At 48.2% G+C, this 18,811-nt stretch overlaps 1 protein-coding gene across 1 annotated transcript in view; it reads right to left on the bottom strand.

Annotated features, from left to right (window-relative positions):
• The window catches only part of LOC147691768 (solute carrier family 22 member 6-A-like), a 407,661-nt gene that overhangs the window by 162,508 nt on the left and 226,342 nt on the right, over positions 1-18,811 (bottom strand). The window contains exon 6 of the mRNA XM_086939479.1: positions 2,071-2,186. Within this exon, the coding sequence (XP_086795605.1) occupies positions 2,071-2,186 (116 nt within the window). The remainder of the gene's footprint in view (positions 1-2,070; positions 2,187-18,811) is intronic.

The raw sequence follows: 18,811 nt of genomic DNA, 5'->3' as shown, positions 1-18,811 counted from the left end.
GTGAATATATGCAAATGTGCAAACATGACAGCCATTTTGGAATGGTTTTAAAAGCATTTAAAAATGTCCACCCTTGGGGCATGCAGAGCAAAAGGCTGTTAGAGGGTTGTAAGATGGAACAACAAAATACTTAACCTCTGCATGCCTAAATAACGCAATCTGAATAACTACTGCATCTTAACCACGCATTGCTTTACCAACCATGCCTTTACCACGAATGTTTGTGGTAAAGACATGCATGGGAAAGGGGTATGTGTGGCTAAGTAACCACCCCTCCCCACCCCTAAGGTAGAAACTCCCCCTGCCCCCCACCCGCCCTGAGGTGCAGGAACCCCTACCTCCCTCCCAACACCCATGCTGTGTCCTCCTTTGCCATAATGCCTAATACCGTGCCCTTAACCCCGTACCTTAACCTCACCCTGGCCAGCCCTGATCCAGCCGTAAGTACTGCCCCACCCTCCCCAAGCCATAAAACTACCCTGACTACCCATTCCCCTCCCCCTGCCATGAGCCCTAATACCCTAAACCCTAATAAAAAAACTACCCCAACACTCCCCCAGCCCTAAAAACTACTCAGAGCCCCCAGCCATGAAAACTACCCCTGATCCCACAGCCCTGAAAATGTGTCCCTCCCCAGCCTTAATAACTAGCCCTACCACCCCAGCCCTAAAAACTAGCCCCAATCTCACAGTCCTGAAAACGACCTCAAACACCCAGCCCTGAAGACTAGCCCCAAAATCTCCAGCCCAGAAAAATACCCACAATGGCCCCCCACATACGCCGGGGATGCCTGGTTTCACCTTGGAGATACCCAGTAGGGACCATCTCACAGGGAAAGCCAGGACGGGTTCCCCAGATGTCTACAGAGCGGAGATACCCCATGTGGGGTGATTCAGGTGCTTTACAAGACATCATTACAGCCCAGAAAAATACCCCGACCCACCCCCTTGCCCAGAAACTACCCCCAACCCACCCCCAGCCCAGAAAACAAACACAACCACCCCAGCCCACAAAGCTACCCTGACTCACTGCAGCCTACAAAAGTTCCCTGACCCACTCCCAGCACCCACCCCCAGTCCCAGTTAATACAACCCGACTCACCCCAGCCCACAAAACAACCCTGACCCCCAGTCCACAAAAGTACCCTGACCCACCTCCCTAGCCCCCTTACCTCACTCCGGATCTCTCCCTGCATTCTGCTTCCGTCCATTCGAAGCTAGACTACCCCGACCCAGCCCACAAAACATTCCCGACCCACCCCCAGCCCAAAAACACCTCGAACCCATCCCACAAATTTACCCCGACCTACCCTCAGCCCCACTTACCTCACTGCAGATCTCTCCCTGCTTTCTGCTTCCGTTCGTACATCTGCAAGCCCTAACGCAGATTGCCTAACCACACACATGCAGGCAAATGCATGGTTAAGACATGCGTGGTGGGCTTGAAGAGTTGGAAATCTTGTGATTTAGACCGTGGTGTTCCAACTGTTCCCCCAGTTAGAGCAGTAGGGTGTTGTTGCCAACTGACTGCTAAAGTTGACTAGAACGGAAAATGGTATGTGTGAGTATAACACATGTCCTAAGTCAATTTGTTTAAAATGATAATGTTTTGGTGCTCACCTTCTAACAAGAGTGAGAGGCGGCTTTTAATGCAGTCATAGCATGTTTTCTCAGCAGCCTATAGTCATATAAATCAACATATTTACCACTTTATGAGGTTCATTCAGAGAGTAGATGCTGCTAGGAAAACAATGAACTGACTTCAAAGACGAAAACTTTGTCTTGTGTCTCCATGATCTGCCCTATCCTTGGTCTGCTCATCTTCAGTACTCAATGAAGTGGATCAGTAGTAAAGAGGTCTAATATGGTATATTGCAGTGTCCTGGTTCTCACTGCCCACTACAGCTTGACAACTATTTTCCTAATTCAAGTATCCCATGAACAACCGCATATAACTCATAGAACAGACCATTGCATGAGTGCCTTTTAGATTTCTTGGTCACCAAGGTCCACCCTGTCTTCTCTTGCTCCTTGGTTTACTACCACAAATTGACATAAATTAAATTCTTACCATAGAAAGGCGATAAAAAGAGTGATTCTGCACATTGCAGGTGTGCGCACCAAGTCGACAGCAGTGTATGAAGATTTGACGGATGCCATCTCTCTCTGCATGTTGTATTTTAAGATCTGCATTGGAGACAAATAACTTATTAGGTTAGACATATTGAGACACCATTCCAGTACAGAGCTGATGTGATAACCATGGGCCTCATGTAAGAACAATGCATTAGGTAAACGGAGTCACAATTTCCTAATTTGTGAACCAACCTCTGCATTAATAGGATGGTTAAAAAAATACTGAATTGTAGAAGGTAGTAATTTGGTCTACCTCATGAATAATATTGAGTAGGTCACAAATTGTGACACACTACAATTACCTCCAATAACAGGCATGGCGACCTGCCGAGGTCAGCAGACCACCAACTTGCCTGTGATTGTTTTTAAATAAAGCATTTTTTTTAATGCAGCCCATTTTCTTAAGGAAAAAGAAAATAAACATTTCACAAACTTTTTAAAAGATTAGGTGATGGTCCATGGGACCACAGCATTCTTAAAAAAAAATCACCATCCACAAATGGTAAGTGTCCCTTAAAGACCCTTGCCTGTTTGTAACTGGGTTACCTCCTCCTTTGAGTTGGGGTAAAATATTAACCTTTTGCTACTGGATTTCAGTCACAAAACCAGTGGCGGTTTCTTTTAAAGGGCAGGGGCTGCACCCTCTCTATTTTCACCACCAGGGTCCGCACTGCGCATTTGCTGTAAAGTGATATGTAACAGCAATGTTACTTACCATTTTAAAACCAATGCAGAAGTGTGCCGACTGCTGAGTTCTGATGCCTGCTTTCCTGCGACGCTCAGAGTCAAACTCGAGTATCACTGCGTCAGGCAGAACAGGCAGGCCAGTCACTGATGCAGGCAGTTTGTAGGCTCATTTGGGACATATGCACTTTGTGCATGTGTCACAAAACTACAATAACTAACCGGGCTGATATGTTGCCAGCCCAGTGGTCATTGTGTAGGTCTTTTTGGGGCCCACCCACAAATGACGCCAGACAGGGTCATAATTCCACAGCAGCTTCAGGTGGGTACAGTATAAAGCCCTGTACCTCCCGAGGGAGCATTATAGAGTCAGCTCAAGCTGGGATAGCAAGAAAGCCCAAGTCATCCCTCCCTTTCATAAGTGGTCACTGGCTGGGGTATGGTCAAGCATAAATAGCACCTGGTTGAGAAATTCACATCAGCCCACCCTTCTGGCAGAGCATCATCATGTGGGAATTGGTAATGAATCCATAAAGCCCGCACAAACCATCAGGTGATGGTGCGGTAATGGATACCAAAAGGTGTACTCTTCCCAAGGTGTTCCTCGAAACGTGGTGCTGATGATGTGCAGTGCATAGGTGTGAGTGAAAATTAAAAATAACTACTAGGACAAAAAATAAGTTTAATGAATATTGTCCAAGTGTCAAGATTAAAAATGCGCCTAATCGTTTGAAATTATGACTATATAATGGCGTTGTGCAGGGAGGTCAACATGTTTCAGCCAAACGGAAAACACTGTCCGGCTTTCGTCAGGACCATAGAGGTTGATTAGCTACTGCAATGTATTTTCAATGTGAAAAATAATATGTAATAATATGCTATAATAGTGATACAGTGTATTCAGAGTTATACCATCCTACCAGGAACTTGGAGCCCCAATGTGCACTGGTGGAAAGGAATGTACTTTCCTTTCCCAGCTTTTTGTGGGAGAATGACTCACCTCACCCGGTAACCGCTCGGGATAAAGAGGCCCCGCTCTATCCGTCTGTACCCCTCTCTGTCAGCCATGCGTGATGCTGTTCAGAATGAAATCAAACAATGTGCAGGCGCTGCTGAATGTGTGCATGCCATGAATGGGGTTTTTGGTTGGCTAGGGTATACACCTTAGCCAGGCAGAACCCACCACTCTAGTCAGGATAATTCAGATACACATGTAAGATTACCTGTGCTCATCGTTTGATAGCTTGACTCAAAGCAGGCAGGCGTATCAAAGAGGCAGTGTGTAAAGTACTTGTGCAACACATACTAAAGTAACACAGTGAAAGACACCACAAAAAACTCGACACCAGTTGCAGAAAAATAAAACATCTTTATCTAATTAAAACCAGGCCTAAAGGATGACAATCTAATCAGTTTATCAAGAGTAGTAAAGTAAATAGCTCATTCTCCTGTGGCATCAAAGTGCTCAGGAAAGATGCAGGTGCTCCCTCTAAGGTAGTTACAGTAATCCTCAAATGATCCCACCGGCCGCCTCCGCCTCAGAAAGGTCTTCGATGCAGTGGGTGTTGAAGTCAGGCCGCATGGGCCCTCGGGATAGTACCTGGGGCTTGAAGTCACTGCTCTGGTTATTGGCAGTCTCGTCAATGGGGTTCACATGCATGAAGATGAATTGGGCTCTGGCATGGCTGGAAGAGTACAGGCAACTCTATGGCCCCATACTGCTGTGTCAGTGGGCATACACACCGAGCAGTGTTGGTAAGAGGAACAGAGGCAGGTAGGACTGGGGTTCAGCCACAGTAGAAGCAGTCTTGTGAATCTTCGGCCCAAAGAGCCGGGAGAGAGCACGCTCAGATAATTGTGCTGCTAAGCATCCCAGAATGTACTCACACAACTTTGTGCTCCCGGCGCTGACTGAGAGGAAAAGGCTACACTGTGGCAGTGCAGTATATTCAAAATCGGCAAACCTGAGTACTCCTAGTAGCAAAAGGTGATCTGTCGCCAACACAGCAGGTGCTAGACTATGTCTGGTGACCCAATAAAACATCCAAATACCCCCCAGCAGATGTTGTTTTGCATGCAGTGCTCGGACTGGGTACACAGAAGTCTTTTATGGCCCTGATTATTCCATAACAGGAGGCAAGCCAACAAGCCCTTGGAGTTTCTTGGGAACTTTTAGGATATGGAGGGCAGTTGTCCCTCACTGCAGAGATATCAGGCAGCAGGCCAACACAGCAGAGCACAGTGCGAAAAGGCAGTCGCTTTTGGCAGTACAACAGTCAGCAGGCAGCAGTCCAGCACAGCAAAGAAAGTGACAAAGGGGCAGTCCCCCCAGGCATACCAAAATGTGTCTGTGAAGTGGGCAAGACAAAAGAAGAGGGCGGCCTTTGATCCTCAAAGGGTCCCTGCCATTCCTTCCCTCGCTCCAGACACACTACAGGTGGTTATACAGCTATTTGTGTGGGGTCAGGCATAGCCCTATTCAGGTGTAGGTGTCAGCCCCTCCCTCCTAACCACTTTAACCAAGATTTGTCGGCTAATCAGAATATGAGCAAACCTATTCCAGCACAAGCCCATGATGTGGGTAACATGCCACAAAGGTGCCCAATCAACCAGGACACGGTGGGTGACACAGATCATATATTACTGCAACCCAAAATCAAGCGGCAAGTAAGGAAGAAGGGAAGGTGCGCCGGGTCCAAATGGGATCCCGCCCGTCCTCTTCAAACAAGACATGGACTATTGGGCAGCGGCACTTGAACCCCTTTTTTGGGAGATCAGGTACGCTAACATCTTGCCAGACACTTGGAAGGGCTCCATCATTGCCCCCATATATAAAGCAGGGGACAGGGGCCTCCCTCAAAACTACCGGCTAGTTGCCTTAATCGATAATGACGCGAAGTATTTTGCAGGGCTCATACTGGAAGAACTACAGGCATGGGCCACGAGGAAATCTCTTATACCTTTTAATCAAACAGGCTTCGTCAAAGCAGTGGGAACAACAACAAACATATTGACGATGGGTATGCTTATAGACAAGGCAGAGATGAAAAAACTGCCCCTACACCTCTGCTACATTGATTACAGAGCGGCATTCGACAACATCATCCGCAATCTACTATGGACAAAACTAAATGGCTGGGGCATCCCAAAAGTTCTGTTGGAGCTGTTAATCAACCTACACACAGATACCTGGATTCAGATCAAGGTGGGGGCCGGCTCAATGCTGTCAATGCAGATACAAACCAACAACTGCCTTAAGCAGGGCTGCGTATTGGCCCCCACACTGTTCAACCTGTACATGGGGGACCTGGCGCCCCTACTAAACAACTGTAATTCACACTTGCCAAAATTAGGAGGCCTCAATCTACCATGCCTCTTATATGCAGACGACCTGGTGCTAATGAGCCCTACAAGAGTAGGGCTTCAAAACCTCTTAAATATGACCCAGAGATATTCCGAGTCAAATGACTTAACAGCGAACCTAGAGAAAACACAAACAATGACACTCGGTAAGAATAAAAAGAAGAAAGCTTTCTCGTGGTTCTGGAATAACACCCGCATCAAAGACACCTCGTCGTTTAAATATCTAGGTGTAAAGATAGACAGTGGTGGCCAATTCAGCGCACAAAGGGCTAGTATCGGAGGCAAAGGCCTTGCTCTGACAATCGCCTTAAAAACACTAAACAACGACCTCTCCGGCCCTTCTCTAACTCCTTTACTACATGTTATACACGCCAAACTGTTACCAACACTAACTTATGGGAGTGAGGCCCACCGAGGCAGAGATGCCATATTACTTGACAGCACAATCGTGTCGGCATATTGAATCATTTTCAGCCTCCCAAAGCAATCCTCCCCAGCACAGATTAGACTGGAATTTGGAATTCGGTCACAGCTTTTGGCATGACAGGGGGCATATATCTGCACATGGGACAAAGTGAGAAAAACGACCAAAGGAACCTTGAATGAATACTTATGGAAAGAGCTAGAGCAGACCCAAAATTCACCAGCAGCAAAATACCTGGCAAAAAGCTTAGAGAACACTGGGCAGGCAGAGCTCTGGGCGTCCCCTGCAGATCATAAATCACTTCACAAGCTGGTAAAGAAATCGATCAAGTTATAGTCATGGGTCCAGGACAAAGCCATCCTATCAAAAAGATCTCATGCATGGATGGTATTAAATACATACCAGACACAAGTCTCCCAGCCTTATTTCGGTCTGGGTTATGCAAAAAAAACCAAATTGACCTTCTTAAAATACAGACTGGGCCTGCTACCATGTATTCAACACCTTCCTCACTGGCTGAGCTCGAAAGCAGGAACACTATGTAGGCTATGCGGCACCCGGGCAGAAGACATGCTGCACCTGCTATGCTCGTGTGAGGAACTGCAAGAAGAAAGGAAGCTCCTGCTGAAACGCCATTTCATTCTACAGGGGGTACGCACACGAAGGAGAGCAGTGCTAACCTGCTTCTCAGCACAGGACCTTCAGCTGAGCTGCAGCTTCGTGAAATTTTTAAAAGTAGTGGGAAAAAAATTACCAAAAATTGACCCATGAAAACTCAATAAATTAGGACACCTGTTCTAACTTATATTGTGGAAATCATCTATGTCGCAAAATTTCATGAAAATTTTTATGCAAAACACGAATGGACTAGCAGGCCTACAAAGTGGATGGGAAGTATAGTATGGCCCAATGCAGGCGGCCTGCAAACAAAATTACTCTTTTATGTTGAATTGTTTATTCTTATCTCGCTATTGTATAGCATTGGTCTTAAACGCATGTCTTTTTCTGCCGCATTTTAACTTTTCTTATTGTGTTACTGTATCGCATTGGTTTTAATTAACTGTGCAATAAACTATAAACTAAAACCCTCCCTCCTATCACTTTTAATAAAGTCTTCTCTGTGCAGTGTTATAATTTCACTTGATAATGTCAAAGATTTCAAATGTTAAAAAGATACACTTTTTAAAATATTGAACAGTGTTCACTTTTCACATTTGCAGTTCTGTCAATACCACACATCAGTGGTCAGACTAGTGCTGGTGTCCACATCATCACACTAGAATGCTTTATTAATTCAAGCTATAGCACCCCTGGGCCCTGTCCACCCTGTGTGCTGTATGAGTAGCTGCATTTAATCAGTAAACACGCTGGCAGTGCACTGTGGAAAGCATACAGGGCCAGATGTAAGTAATCCTATTTTACAGATTCTAAAAAAAACAAATTTTACCGATTCGGTATTTTAGAATCGGTAAATGGGATGTAGGAAATAATTAGGTAAAATTTACTGAATCGGTAAAAATCGGAATCTCCGAGTCGGTATTTACCGATTTGGTATTTACCGAATCAGTAACTTCCGATTCGATAAATAAGAATTCGGTAAATTCCGATTCAGTAAATTCCGATGTGGTAAATTACTGACTCGTATTTACCGAATCAGTCTTTTTTGGGCTCCTACATCTCAAAAGCCCAATACCGGTCAGTAACGGATGAAATTCAGTATTTTCGGCCATTACCGACCGGTATTTGGCTACCTACATCTGGCCCACAGTCAGTTCCATCAATTTACTTAGCACAATCAAGTGTCAGCACTCCCTGGGAAAATATAATCACCAATCTCTTGCCAAACTGGCTGCTTTCCTGAGTGTAAAACACTTTCTACAGCTAGTGCAAGTCATAAACAAAAATAATTCCGGACCTAGCTGGCAGACAGTGCCCCATGTAGAACCAAGGGGTAGCACTTTGCCAACTGTTGTTTTCCAGAGAGGTGCTGGACTATAGGCTGCTTTGAGGGTCCAGTGGGTTTGGTGCTGAATGTTTTCAACCTTGGGGTCTGGTTGCTGTGAAATTATCACTTGTTTACCTGTCCCCTGACTTGCCAGCCCCCTAAATGTAGCAGTTCTAAAACCTAAACTCACCATTCCTCCTTTAGTCACATGAGGTGTTCCCATGCCTCTGCACTACAATCAATCAATCAATCACGGCATTTGTATAGCGCACTACTCACCCGGGAGGGTCTCAAGGCACTGGGGGAGGGGAAAGTTACTGCTCGAACAGCCAGGTCTTGAGCTGCTTCCTGAAGGCGAGATGGTCTTGGGTTCGCCGAAGGTGGGTGGGGAGGGAGTTCCACGTCTTGGCTGCCAGGTAGGAGAAGGATCTTCCTCCGGCGGTGGCTCTGCGGATGCGTGGTACGGTGGCGAGTGCATGGCTGGTCGATCGTAGCTGGCGGGTGGGCGTGTAGAAGGTCATGCGGTCATTGAGGTACTTGGGGCCCAGGTCGTGGAGAGCCTTGTGTGCGTGCGTGAGGAGTCTGAACGTGATTCTCTTGCTGATGGGGAGCCAGTGCAGGTCTCTCAGGTGTCCGGTGATGTGGCTGTGTCGGGGGATGTCGAGGATGAGTCGTGGGGAGGCGTTCTGGATGCGTTGGAGTCTTTTTTGAAGTTTCGCTGTGGTTCTGGGGTAGAGGGTGTTACCGTAGTCCAGTCAGCTGGTGACGAGTGCCTGGGTGACGGTCTTCCTGGTGTCCGTGGGGATCCATCTGAAGATCTTGCGGAGCATGCGCAGGGTGTTGAAGCACGAGGATGAGACGGCGTTGACTTGTCTGGTCATTGACAGGGAAGAGTCCAGGATGAAGCCCAGGTTGCGTGTGTGGTCCATTGGTTTGGGAGCGGTGCCCAGGGCCGGGGGCCACCAGGAGTCGTCCCAGGTGGAGGGTGATGATCCCAGGATGAGGACTTCCGTCTTGTCTGAGTTCAGTTTAAGGCGGCTGTTCCTCATCCAGTCGCCGACATCTTTCAAACCCTTCATGTAGGTTGGCTCTGGCGGTGGTGGGGTCGGTGGTGAGGGAGAGGATGAGCTGGGTGTCATCGGTGTAGGAGATGATGTTGAGGTTGTGCTGGCGTGCGATGGCTGCGAGGGGGCTCATGTAGACGTTGAAGAGGGTTGGGCTGAGTGAAGATCCCTGTGGTACGCCGCAGATGACTTCGGTGGCCTCGGATCTGAACGGAGGGAGGCGGACTCTCTGGGTTCTTCCGGTGAGGAACGAGATGATCCACTCCAGCGCTTTCTCTCGGATTCCGATGTTGCTGAGGCGCTTCACTAGGGTGCGGTGGCAGACGGTGTTGAATGCCGCAGAGAGGTCCAGGAGGATGAGGGCCGCTGTTTCCCCGTTGTCGATCAGGGTTCTGATGTCGTCGGTGGCTGCGATCAGGGCGGTCTCGGTGCTGTGGTTGGCCCGAAACCCGGACTGCGAGGGGTCGAGGGATTCGTTCGTCTCGAGGAAGGTGGCAAGCTGTTTGTTGACGGTCTTCTCCATGACTTTGGCCGGAAAAGGAAGGAGCGAGATGGGACGGTAGTTCTTGAGGTCGGTGGGGTCCGCCGTTGGTTTCTTCAGGAGGGCGGTCAGCTCGGCGTGCTTCCAGCTCTCCAGGAAGATGGCGGTGTGGAAGGAGGAGTTGATGGTGTCTCGGAGATGGGGTGCGATGGTGGCGTCGGCTTTGTTGAAGACGAGGTGTGGGCACGGGTCGGTTGGTGATCCGGAGTGGATGGAGTTCATCGTGCGGGTGGTGTCTTTGGTGCTGATCGGGGTCCAGTTGCAGAGGGTGGTGGTGGCGGGCGTTGGTTCAGTGGTAGGGTGTGTGGTCTGTGCGTCGAAGCTGTTGTGTATGTCGGCGATCTTGCGGTGGAAGAACGAGGCGAGTGAGTTGCAGAGGTCTTGCGAGGGAGTGATGTCGTTGTTTCCGGCGCTGGGGTTGGAGAATTCTTTGACGATGCTGAAGAGTTCCTTACTGTCGTGGGTGTTGTTGTCCAGTCGTTCTTTGAGTGCCGTCTCCTTGGTGGTACGGATCAGCTGATGATGTTTGCGGATGGCGTGCTTGAGGGCGGTCCTGTTGTCTGTGGTGTGGTCGAGTCGAGGGTGCGGCAGTTCTTCTTGGATTCCTTGAGTTCGTTGGTGAACCAGGGGGTTTTCTTGCTGCCGTGTCTGCTGGGAGGGTTCTTTAGTGGTGCGAGGTCATCGGCGCAGGCGGTCAGCCACTTGGAAAGGTTGCTGGCTGCTTCATTGGGGTCCTTTGTGCTGGTGGGAGTGTTCTGGCTGAGGGAGGCGGTGAGCTGCTCGGGGGTGATCTTGCTCCAGCTTCGGCGGGGGACCTGTTGCGGGTGATGGTGGGTTGTAGTTTTTTTGAAGCTGAAGTGGACGCAGCTGTGGTCGGTCCAGTGGAGTCAGGTGGCGTGGCTGAAGGAGATGTGCTTGCTGGATGAGAAGACGGGGTCAAGCATGTGGCCGGCGTAGTGGGTGGGGATGTTCACCAGTTGCTTGAGCGCGAGGTTGGCTAGGTTGTCCAGCAGGGCGGTGGTGTTTCTGTCGTTGTTGTTCTCCAGGTGAAAGTTGAGGTCTCCTAGGAGGATGTAGTCGGCGGAGGGAAGGGCGTGCGGGCTGATAAAGTCTGCAATGTCTTCGCTGAATTGTATGCGTGGTCCCGGTGGTCTATAGATGAGGGTGCCGTGGAGGGTGGTCTTGGGGTCAGTGTATATCTGGAAGTGCAGGTGTTCAGCGACGGTGAAGGTTTCGTCGGAGTTAGTTGAGATGCGGATGGTGTTCCTGTGTACGATGGCGATGCCTCCTCCCGTCTGGTTGACGCGGTCCTTCCGGGTGATCTTGTATCCGTCCGGGATGGCTATGGCGATGTCGGGCGCTGAGGAGGCGTTCATCCAGGATTCGTGAGGAAGGTGACGTCCGGTGCTGTCGTGTCGAGCAGGTCCCAGAGTTCACCGGCGTGCCTATGAATGGAGCGGGTGTTGAGCAGGATGCACTTCAGGTGGTTGCTGCTGGTGCTGGGCTTGGCGGGGGCCGTGCAGGTCCGGTAGCAGGAGAAACGGCAGGCTTGGCAGGCGAAGGGTCCGTGGGTGCGTCTCGGGGTGGCTCGGTAGCAGGCAGGGTTCCGCCCGTCATTGAGTGCGTTGAGGGTGGCGGCGTCGTAGATCCGTCGTGTGGTCTTGCATCGGCGGTTGGGACCAGGGGTCATGGCACTGGGCGCGGTCCAGGCGCGGACGGGCACAGACGGGCTTGCCTTTGGCGCGACTTCGGCGCACAATCGGCGCGCCCGCTGCGCGTCAACGCTGCGCGTGGGAGTTCGCGTCATAAGAAGGGAGCCGGGAGGGAGGGTCCGCTGGGTGGCGGGAGCAGGGGTCCAATCGGCTGGCGGGGGCGGGGCCGCAGGGAGGCAGCGGCAGCGGGAAAGTCGGGTCCAATCGGGCGGGCGGCTCAGCGGCGGCTGGGTCGCCTGCACGAGGCCAGGAGTCAGCGATGAAGCAGCGGCAGGTAGAGCAGTCAGGAAGAGCGTGGGGGCGACCAGGCCTCAGCAAGGCTCAGTGGTTCGGGCACTACACCACAGGCATCACTGCAATGCACACATCCTCAAACATACACATTCATTCATTCACATTGATTCATGTTTAAACATGTGCATGCACTTTGCAGAAACATGCCACTCTACTCAAAATTCCACCCATCACCATGCTTACAGAGACCCAGGGGATCACTTGCACACATGCACATTCCATTGAAAACCACCTGAAATTATTATTTTAAATGTTTGTGTTTGTTTGTTTTGTGTAAAACAGTATTGTGCAGGAAGACCATTAGGTAGAAACTTTGCATGAATGCAATGTAACTGTTGGTAATGATTCTAGTTTTAATTCGTATAGCACATGAGAAATTGGAGTTAATACTGGTTATAATATGATCACATTCATTATCAGTACTGAGAGATGTTGAAAGAGGACACGTGGTGGTTCCGGCTCTGCTGCAACAGGACCTTGATCGAAACTCAGCTTCCTGGTACTTGACCTCAGGCCACAAGGTAGATCATGCTTCTCTATTTACAGCAAATATCCACATTCAGGTGTATATGGGTGCCCACTGTGAGGTCTTTAGGTGTGGAGGTCTATTGCTTTATCCGAGCAGAACAGTACAGAGAGTATGAGGCTGTAGTGAGCTAAATGTTCAAGGCGATCATTTTGGGTTTTTCATTATTAACTATGAAAATCCCAACAATGTTCATTTTTAAATCTTTTATTATTGCATGCAGTCTTTCATTTATCTACCTGTACCCTAATAATCTCTTACTATCACTTAATGCTTCCCATGCCTAAAGCCTATAAACCCCAAACTGCCCATAAATGCTATCCTTTCTTGATGCTTGAAAAACTGTACTACGCTTTAATGCTACCCTGATTCATAATAGCCCTCAACTACTCCTTAGTGCTACCCTAAAATCCCCTAACTATCCATTAATACTAACTTTACCTAAATTATTCAAATGAATTGCTAGTTTCCCGCCCCTTTCCCTACCTCATTTTTTATGCTCCTGTCTACTTTAGGAGGATGCCCCTTACCCCAGCTCCCAGTATAATTATGTTTGCTTTATAATGCCACTACTTATTTTCATTTTCTTTTTTAAGACAACAACATTTTTGGCAACAATGTTTTTCAGTCTATTTTTTTCTCCACAATATTTTTTACTGTAAACAGAGTATACAAAGTGAGTAGGATATATAAAATATATTTAATGTGTTTTGACAGTGTGACTGCTGTCCATTTAGTAATAGGTTCACTGATAGGGCTAGAACAGTTTATAGGCTGTAATTATAGTCTGTCTTGTGTGTCAAATATCTCAGTTCAAAAATGTGTAGAATTTCAAAATGGTCTAACTGTAATGTTACACTCTTAATTGGAAAAAGATACATTTATTTTGCTGTGCTTGGTACAGACGGGTACTGGATATATCAGAGATCTGCTGAGAACTCTTTTAAAGGGTATTGCTCAATGAGAGTCTTATGCTTTTTAAGAAAATTTTCAATACGCTTTACATTAGTTGCCATCTAAAGTCAAGTCCAAATTTATAAGTGCTTTGTTTTATATTTACTCCTAACATGTAGTTATTTTATCTTTATATTAGTAATTCAAGAACCCCATAATTTGAATACACCCTTTACATTCTAGGCAGATTACTGAATTGTTATGCTCAAGCTTTTCAATTGCCACTGGTGTTGTGCATGCAATGGCACCTAGCCTCAAAGTATATACCATATTTTGATTAATAACAGGATCCCAGGAGGAATTCTGAAAATAGTTACAAGGCTATACCTCTTGCGGGACTGCTGTACGTGCTGATGCAGTTGTATTTATGTCAGAATGAGGATGGGTGACTAACTGCTGTTACTTGTGTGTGCATGACAATTCATATTAGTGTTTATTTAGTGTTTTGCATAATATAGTTTTTGTGTCTTCAACTGAGGTAATATTTAAAAACAGGCTATGGGATTTATATTTCTAGTCTGATGTATTGATGGACACAATGAACACAGTTGACAGTTTACTCATAAACCCATTGTTGGGCTTGATACATGCAGATACACTGCAAGTAAAAATGTTAGGAGCTGATAAACCTGAAATTAATATTAAGCAATCTGCAAACGATAGGGAACATGGTATGATAGGATAGAATGGCTTACTGGTAGTACTTCTAAAAATGATTTATTCTGTTTCCTTAGCTTACTCTTTGGAGGTGAATTTACCTGGACACAAATGGGAGTTACTGCCTTAAAGCGTCTGGCAGAAAAAATAAAAAAACTTGATTCCTGTAAATCCAATTTAACAAATATATCGGAATTATCTCTTTTAAAACAATCGGACATTGTACAGCAAATGAATGAAGCATAACGTGTGGGAATAAGAAAACAAAATGCAGAAGTGGATAAAACCGATACATTTCCTCAAAATTGATTGACTGTATTGCTTTTTGTGGTGCCTTTGATTTCTGGTCCTCTCCTTTCTCAACACAGGTGTTAGGAGTTCCTTCTTATCAAAAGAGCAACACTGGATATGCAAGAGGATATACATTTCACATGTAGTCAGGTCACTCAGGGCAGGGGTACATGTCCTTTCACTATGCAGGGGACGTTTCTATCCCATCAGTTGATTTCTATTTCAGATAGCCACATCTCCATCAAAACCAACTCGGAGTGAGACTGTCGGGCGTGGCTTAGCTGGCTGCAAGATGACCACACCTTGAGTGGGCTCTGCCTTCCAAGCCGATCCTCCATCAGCATCCTGCAGATTGGGGGCTCCCGGACCCCCTATTCCTAAGCTGTATGGTGCCTGCACCCTAAAGATTATGACATTTGCCCCATTTCCCAGCACCTCGTGCTGCTACGGAGGTGTGCTCCACGAGGGCTACGGTGCCATAGACTCAACATGGCGGGCCTGACCTCGCAGCCGGAGATAGCGGTATGAGCGGCCCTGCGGCACTGGAGCGACGTGCTGCAGCATTGATACCTGCATTGCTGGGAGGCGTTCTGGCGGTGTGGAGCAGCGCAGCAGCTGCGGAGAAGTCTTAGGGCTGCATCAGTGGGAGATGCAAGACCTCGCTGGACTCTGGGACATGCGGCAAGGCGCAAGAGAGTGGTGCTGCCAGCAACGGCATGGGACTGTGGGTGAGGTAGGGGTGCAGGCATTGCACCACAGGGGCCGGGCGGACGGGGCCTGGTGGAGAGAGGGAGCTCTCCTCTCGACTGCTGGTGTGACGCACAGGGCTCTTTCTGGGCAAGCGCGGTCCGGGCAAGGCATGGAAGATGTTGGAGGTGTGACGAGCGGGTGCCTGCCACAAGTCACCGGTCAAGTTCCCATTTGCTTGACACCACCGCTGCCTCATCTTGACACTGGCTGGGACTTTGGTCCAGTGGGCCTTGCACATCATGAATTATGAGTACGGCAGCTGACACCTGCTGTGGCGATCACCCTGCACCGTGCCTCCTGGGGAACCTGCCAGGCTTGGCACAAAGTGGGCCTGCAGCACACTGCTGCCCCACCGATCACACTCTACATACCCATGCACTCAGTGCTGAGTTAGAGTTCCCCTGGCGATCCTGGTAGACCCTGTCGGAACGACTTGTTGATGCCAACCACGTTGGAAAAGCAACCGCCATTATCTTCCTGGCACTAACGACACAGCACACACCTGACGACTGCTTGTTGTGGTTTGTGTGCTTGTTTCCGCTCTCAGTCACCGTAGTTATGCTTGCCCATTGCTGAACCTCAACTAACTGTTGCGTGTTGCGCCCAGAAAAGTTTTCTCTACAACCTGTGCCACCAATACGCCACGGGGCAGAGAGAGCGTAATCCCTGACACCAACGTTTGAGTGGTGTCCTAGATTTCGTACATAAGATACAATTATTATATACGCTCCCCACGGCTCGCATCAGAATAAATGGGCGCGTCACTGACCCCATTGCAATCTCAAGAGGCACCAGGCATGGGGGTCCCCTCTCCCCCATGCTTTTTGCCATCGACATGGAACCCCTAGTGGCTTGCCTACATCAACATCACACCCACCGGGGCATCGGCTTCTCGACCCGTGCCCTTGTCACTTCCATGTACGCAGATGATGTCATGATCTACGTCAGAGACCCTCAGGAAAATCTTGCTCCCATGACAAGGGATGTGGTACGGCGTGGCTGCTTATCCGGAGTCAAAGTCAATTGGAGCAAGTCAGTTCTTTTTCCCCTCACGGATGCTACAAAGTCCTTCTACCCTGATTACCCCTTTGTTTGGGTGTTGGGCCCCACTCAATACCTTGGTATCTGTCTGAGTAGGGACATGGACGAAATTTGGAAGTCAAATTTCGGCCGGGCGATGGACTGGCTGGAGACCGAGATCCGTGTGTGGCAAAAACTCCCTTTATCATTAGCCGGGCACATTGCCATTGCTAAAATGGTGGTGCTCCCAACATTCTTGTGCCTCTTTTTAAACATTCCCGTCCCTCTCACATTGCATTTTTTCACAAATTACATTCCAGCATTTTCACTCTGGTCTGGGAAGGACGTCAACCTAGAATTGCTAATGACATTCTTACACTACCCCTAGTACGAGCCCGATGGGAACCCCAGATTTCAAGCTCTTTGCGCTGTGCACCCAGGCCAGCTTCCTCTAATTTTGGCTCCATCCTATGCCTTTGCAACCCCATGTGGCAGTTGAAGCGGACTTTGCGGCTCCATGGCCACTTTAGTCTGCACTTTTTCTCCAACCCAAGCCCCTGGCGGTGAGATTGACACCGTTGAATGCCTGCTTTGGGCTTGGTACGAGCTGTGTAAATACACAGGCGCCGGCACACTGAGGGCTCAATTCACAGAACTAACTTACTACAAAATCCTAAACTTACTACCATTTTGGTATTCACAGAAGGCACTTACTCATTTTGGTATTCAGAGAAGGTAGTTACTCATTTTAATATTCACAAAAGACACTTACTCATTTTGGTATTCACAGAATGCACTTACTCACTTTGGTATTCACAGAATGCACTTACTCATTTTGGTATTGACAGAATGCACTTACTCGTACGAATTTTATGTCTGCACTCGAGAAGGAGATTCTGGGCCCAACGGTGGAGATTCCAGCCCGGAGGTGGAGATTCCGGCCCAGTGGTGGAGATTCCGGCCCAGTGGTGGAGATTCCGGCCCGATGGTGGAGATTCCGGCTGGAGGTGGAGATTTCGGCCGGTGGCGGAGAATCGGCCACCAACAGAAATCTCTGCCACTGGGCCGGAATCTCCACAATCGGACTGGAATCTCCACCTCAGTGCCGGAATCTCCACCACCGGGCCGGAATCTTCACCACCGGGCTGGAATCGCCGGCCCGAGTGCGGATATAAAGTTAGTATAGGTAAGTGCATTCTGTGAATACCAAAATGAGTAAGTGACTGCTAAGCGTAGCCAGCAGGCCCCCTGACATATGGGCCCCTGTCATCTCCTATCTGCAACAATTAACCGCTTCCAACGACCCGATAGCAGACTCCTCCATCACTGCCACGCAAAATGCCAGAGAAAGTGCCGTAAGTAGTACCCCCTCCATCGAACCAGCCTAATTGTGCTTCCCCCAATGTGCCTTAATCATCACTCATTATAGACGGGCTATGTGTTGTGTTCTATTCGCCTGCCATCTTCATCCAATGTGGAATGTAAATAAAAGTGTAATTGCTACTGTATTGCTGCTGTAATGACAACCTATCATGTGTTGGGATTTCCTTTTCAATAAAGGTTTTTGAAAAAAAACCTGGGAGTGAGACTGCCACTTTGCCTTTTGTGTATCGCAGGTCGAAGGAGCTTTATTCAAGCACAAAACACATGATACTGGTGTGTTCAGCCTGATTTCTTTTATGAGGTAGGTGCTGTGTGACTAGGCCGACAAGCCAAAGTCATTGTACAATTGCTACTCCCACTCAGCTCACAGATTGATCTACTGGAGCACAAAAACACCTTCTTGGAATTGTATGTTGAAATCCAGACAATGCATTCAGCTTTACAACAAATTCCAGGGTTTGGGGCTGGGTTTGGAATGTAATGTTTTGGAGCACCGAACAACTGCAGTGGCTTAATACATTCGGGAGGGAACTCCAACCTGGGTATCCCACCTTACATGTACCAACGCACCAACATGCAACATTTACTCACAGAGATAGAGGTGGCTCAGTTATGTCCTACTACCTGGATTTACCAAGGGGAGCCAGCATGCAATCACCCTAGTGAGTTTTAGTGGAAAGCGGCCTGCACTTCACTGGTAGAACCAGCTGCTATCAACTGACAGCAATGTTATAGCCTGGGCATGACAAAGCTGGTAGCCCATGCTAAAAGGGGTACAAAAGATAGTACTCTGTTGGTGCGCAAAGCAACATAATAATACGAAGCACTGGTCAGGGGACTCGTACACAAGTCTCCTGTACCCAAAAACATATCACATCAGGATGTCATGTGAAACGAGCACTCACTAGGAACTTTTGATCACATAGCCATTGAGAGAGAATTGAGAAGAAAGAGATAGCATAATAAAAAGACCAGGGGTGAGGGAGAAGAGGTAGAAAGACACAGGCTGGACCAGGGTTGTAGTATTGAAAATAAATAGATGGGTTGATGGAGGATAGAGAGATGTAA

This window comes from Lissotriton vulgaris, chromosome 9 (assembly GCF_964263255.1).
Source record: "Lissotriton vulgaris chromosome 9, aLisVul1.2, whole genome shotgun sequence".
Classification (NCBI taxonomy): domain Eukaryota; kingdom Metazoa; phylum Chordata; class Amphibia; order Caudata; family Salamandridae; genus Lissotriton; species Lissotriton vulgaris.
The sequence above is the reverse complement of the archived record's forward strand: the minus strand, read 5'-3'. Positions and strand labels throughout refer to the sequence as shown.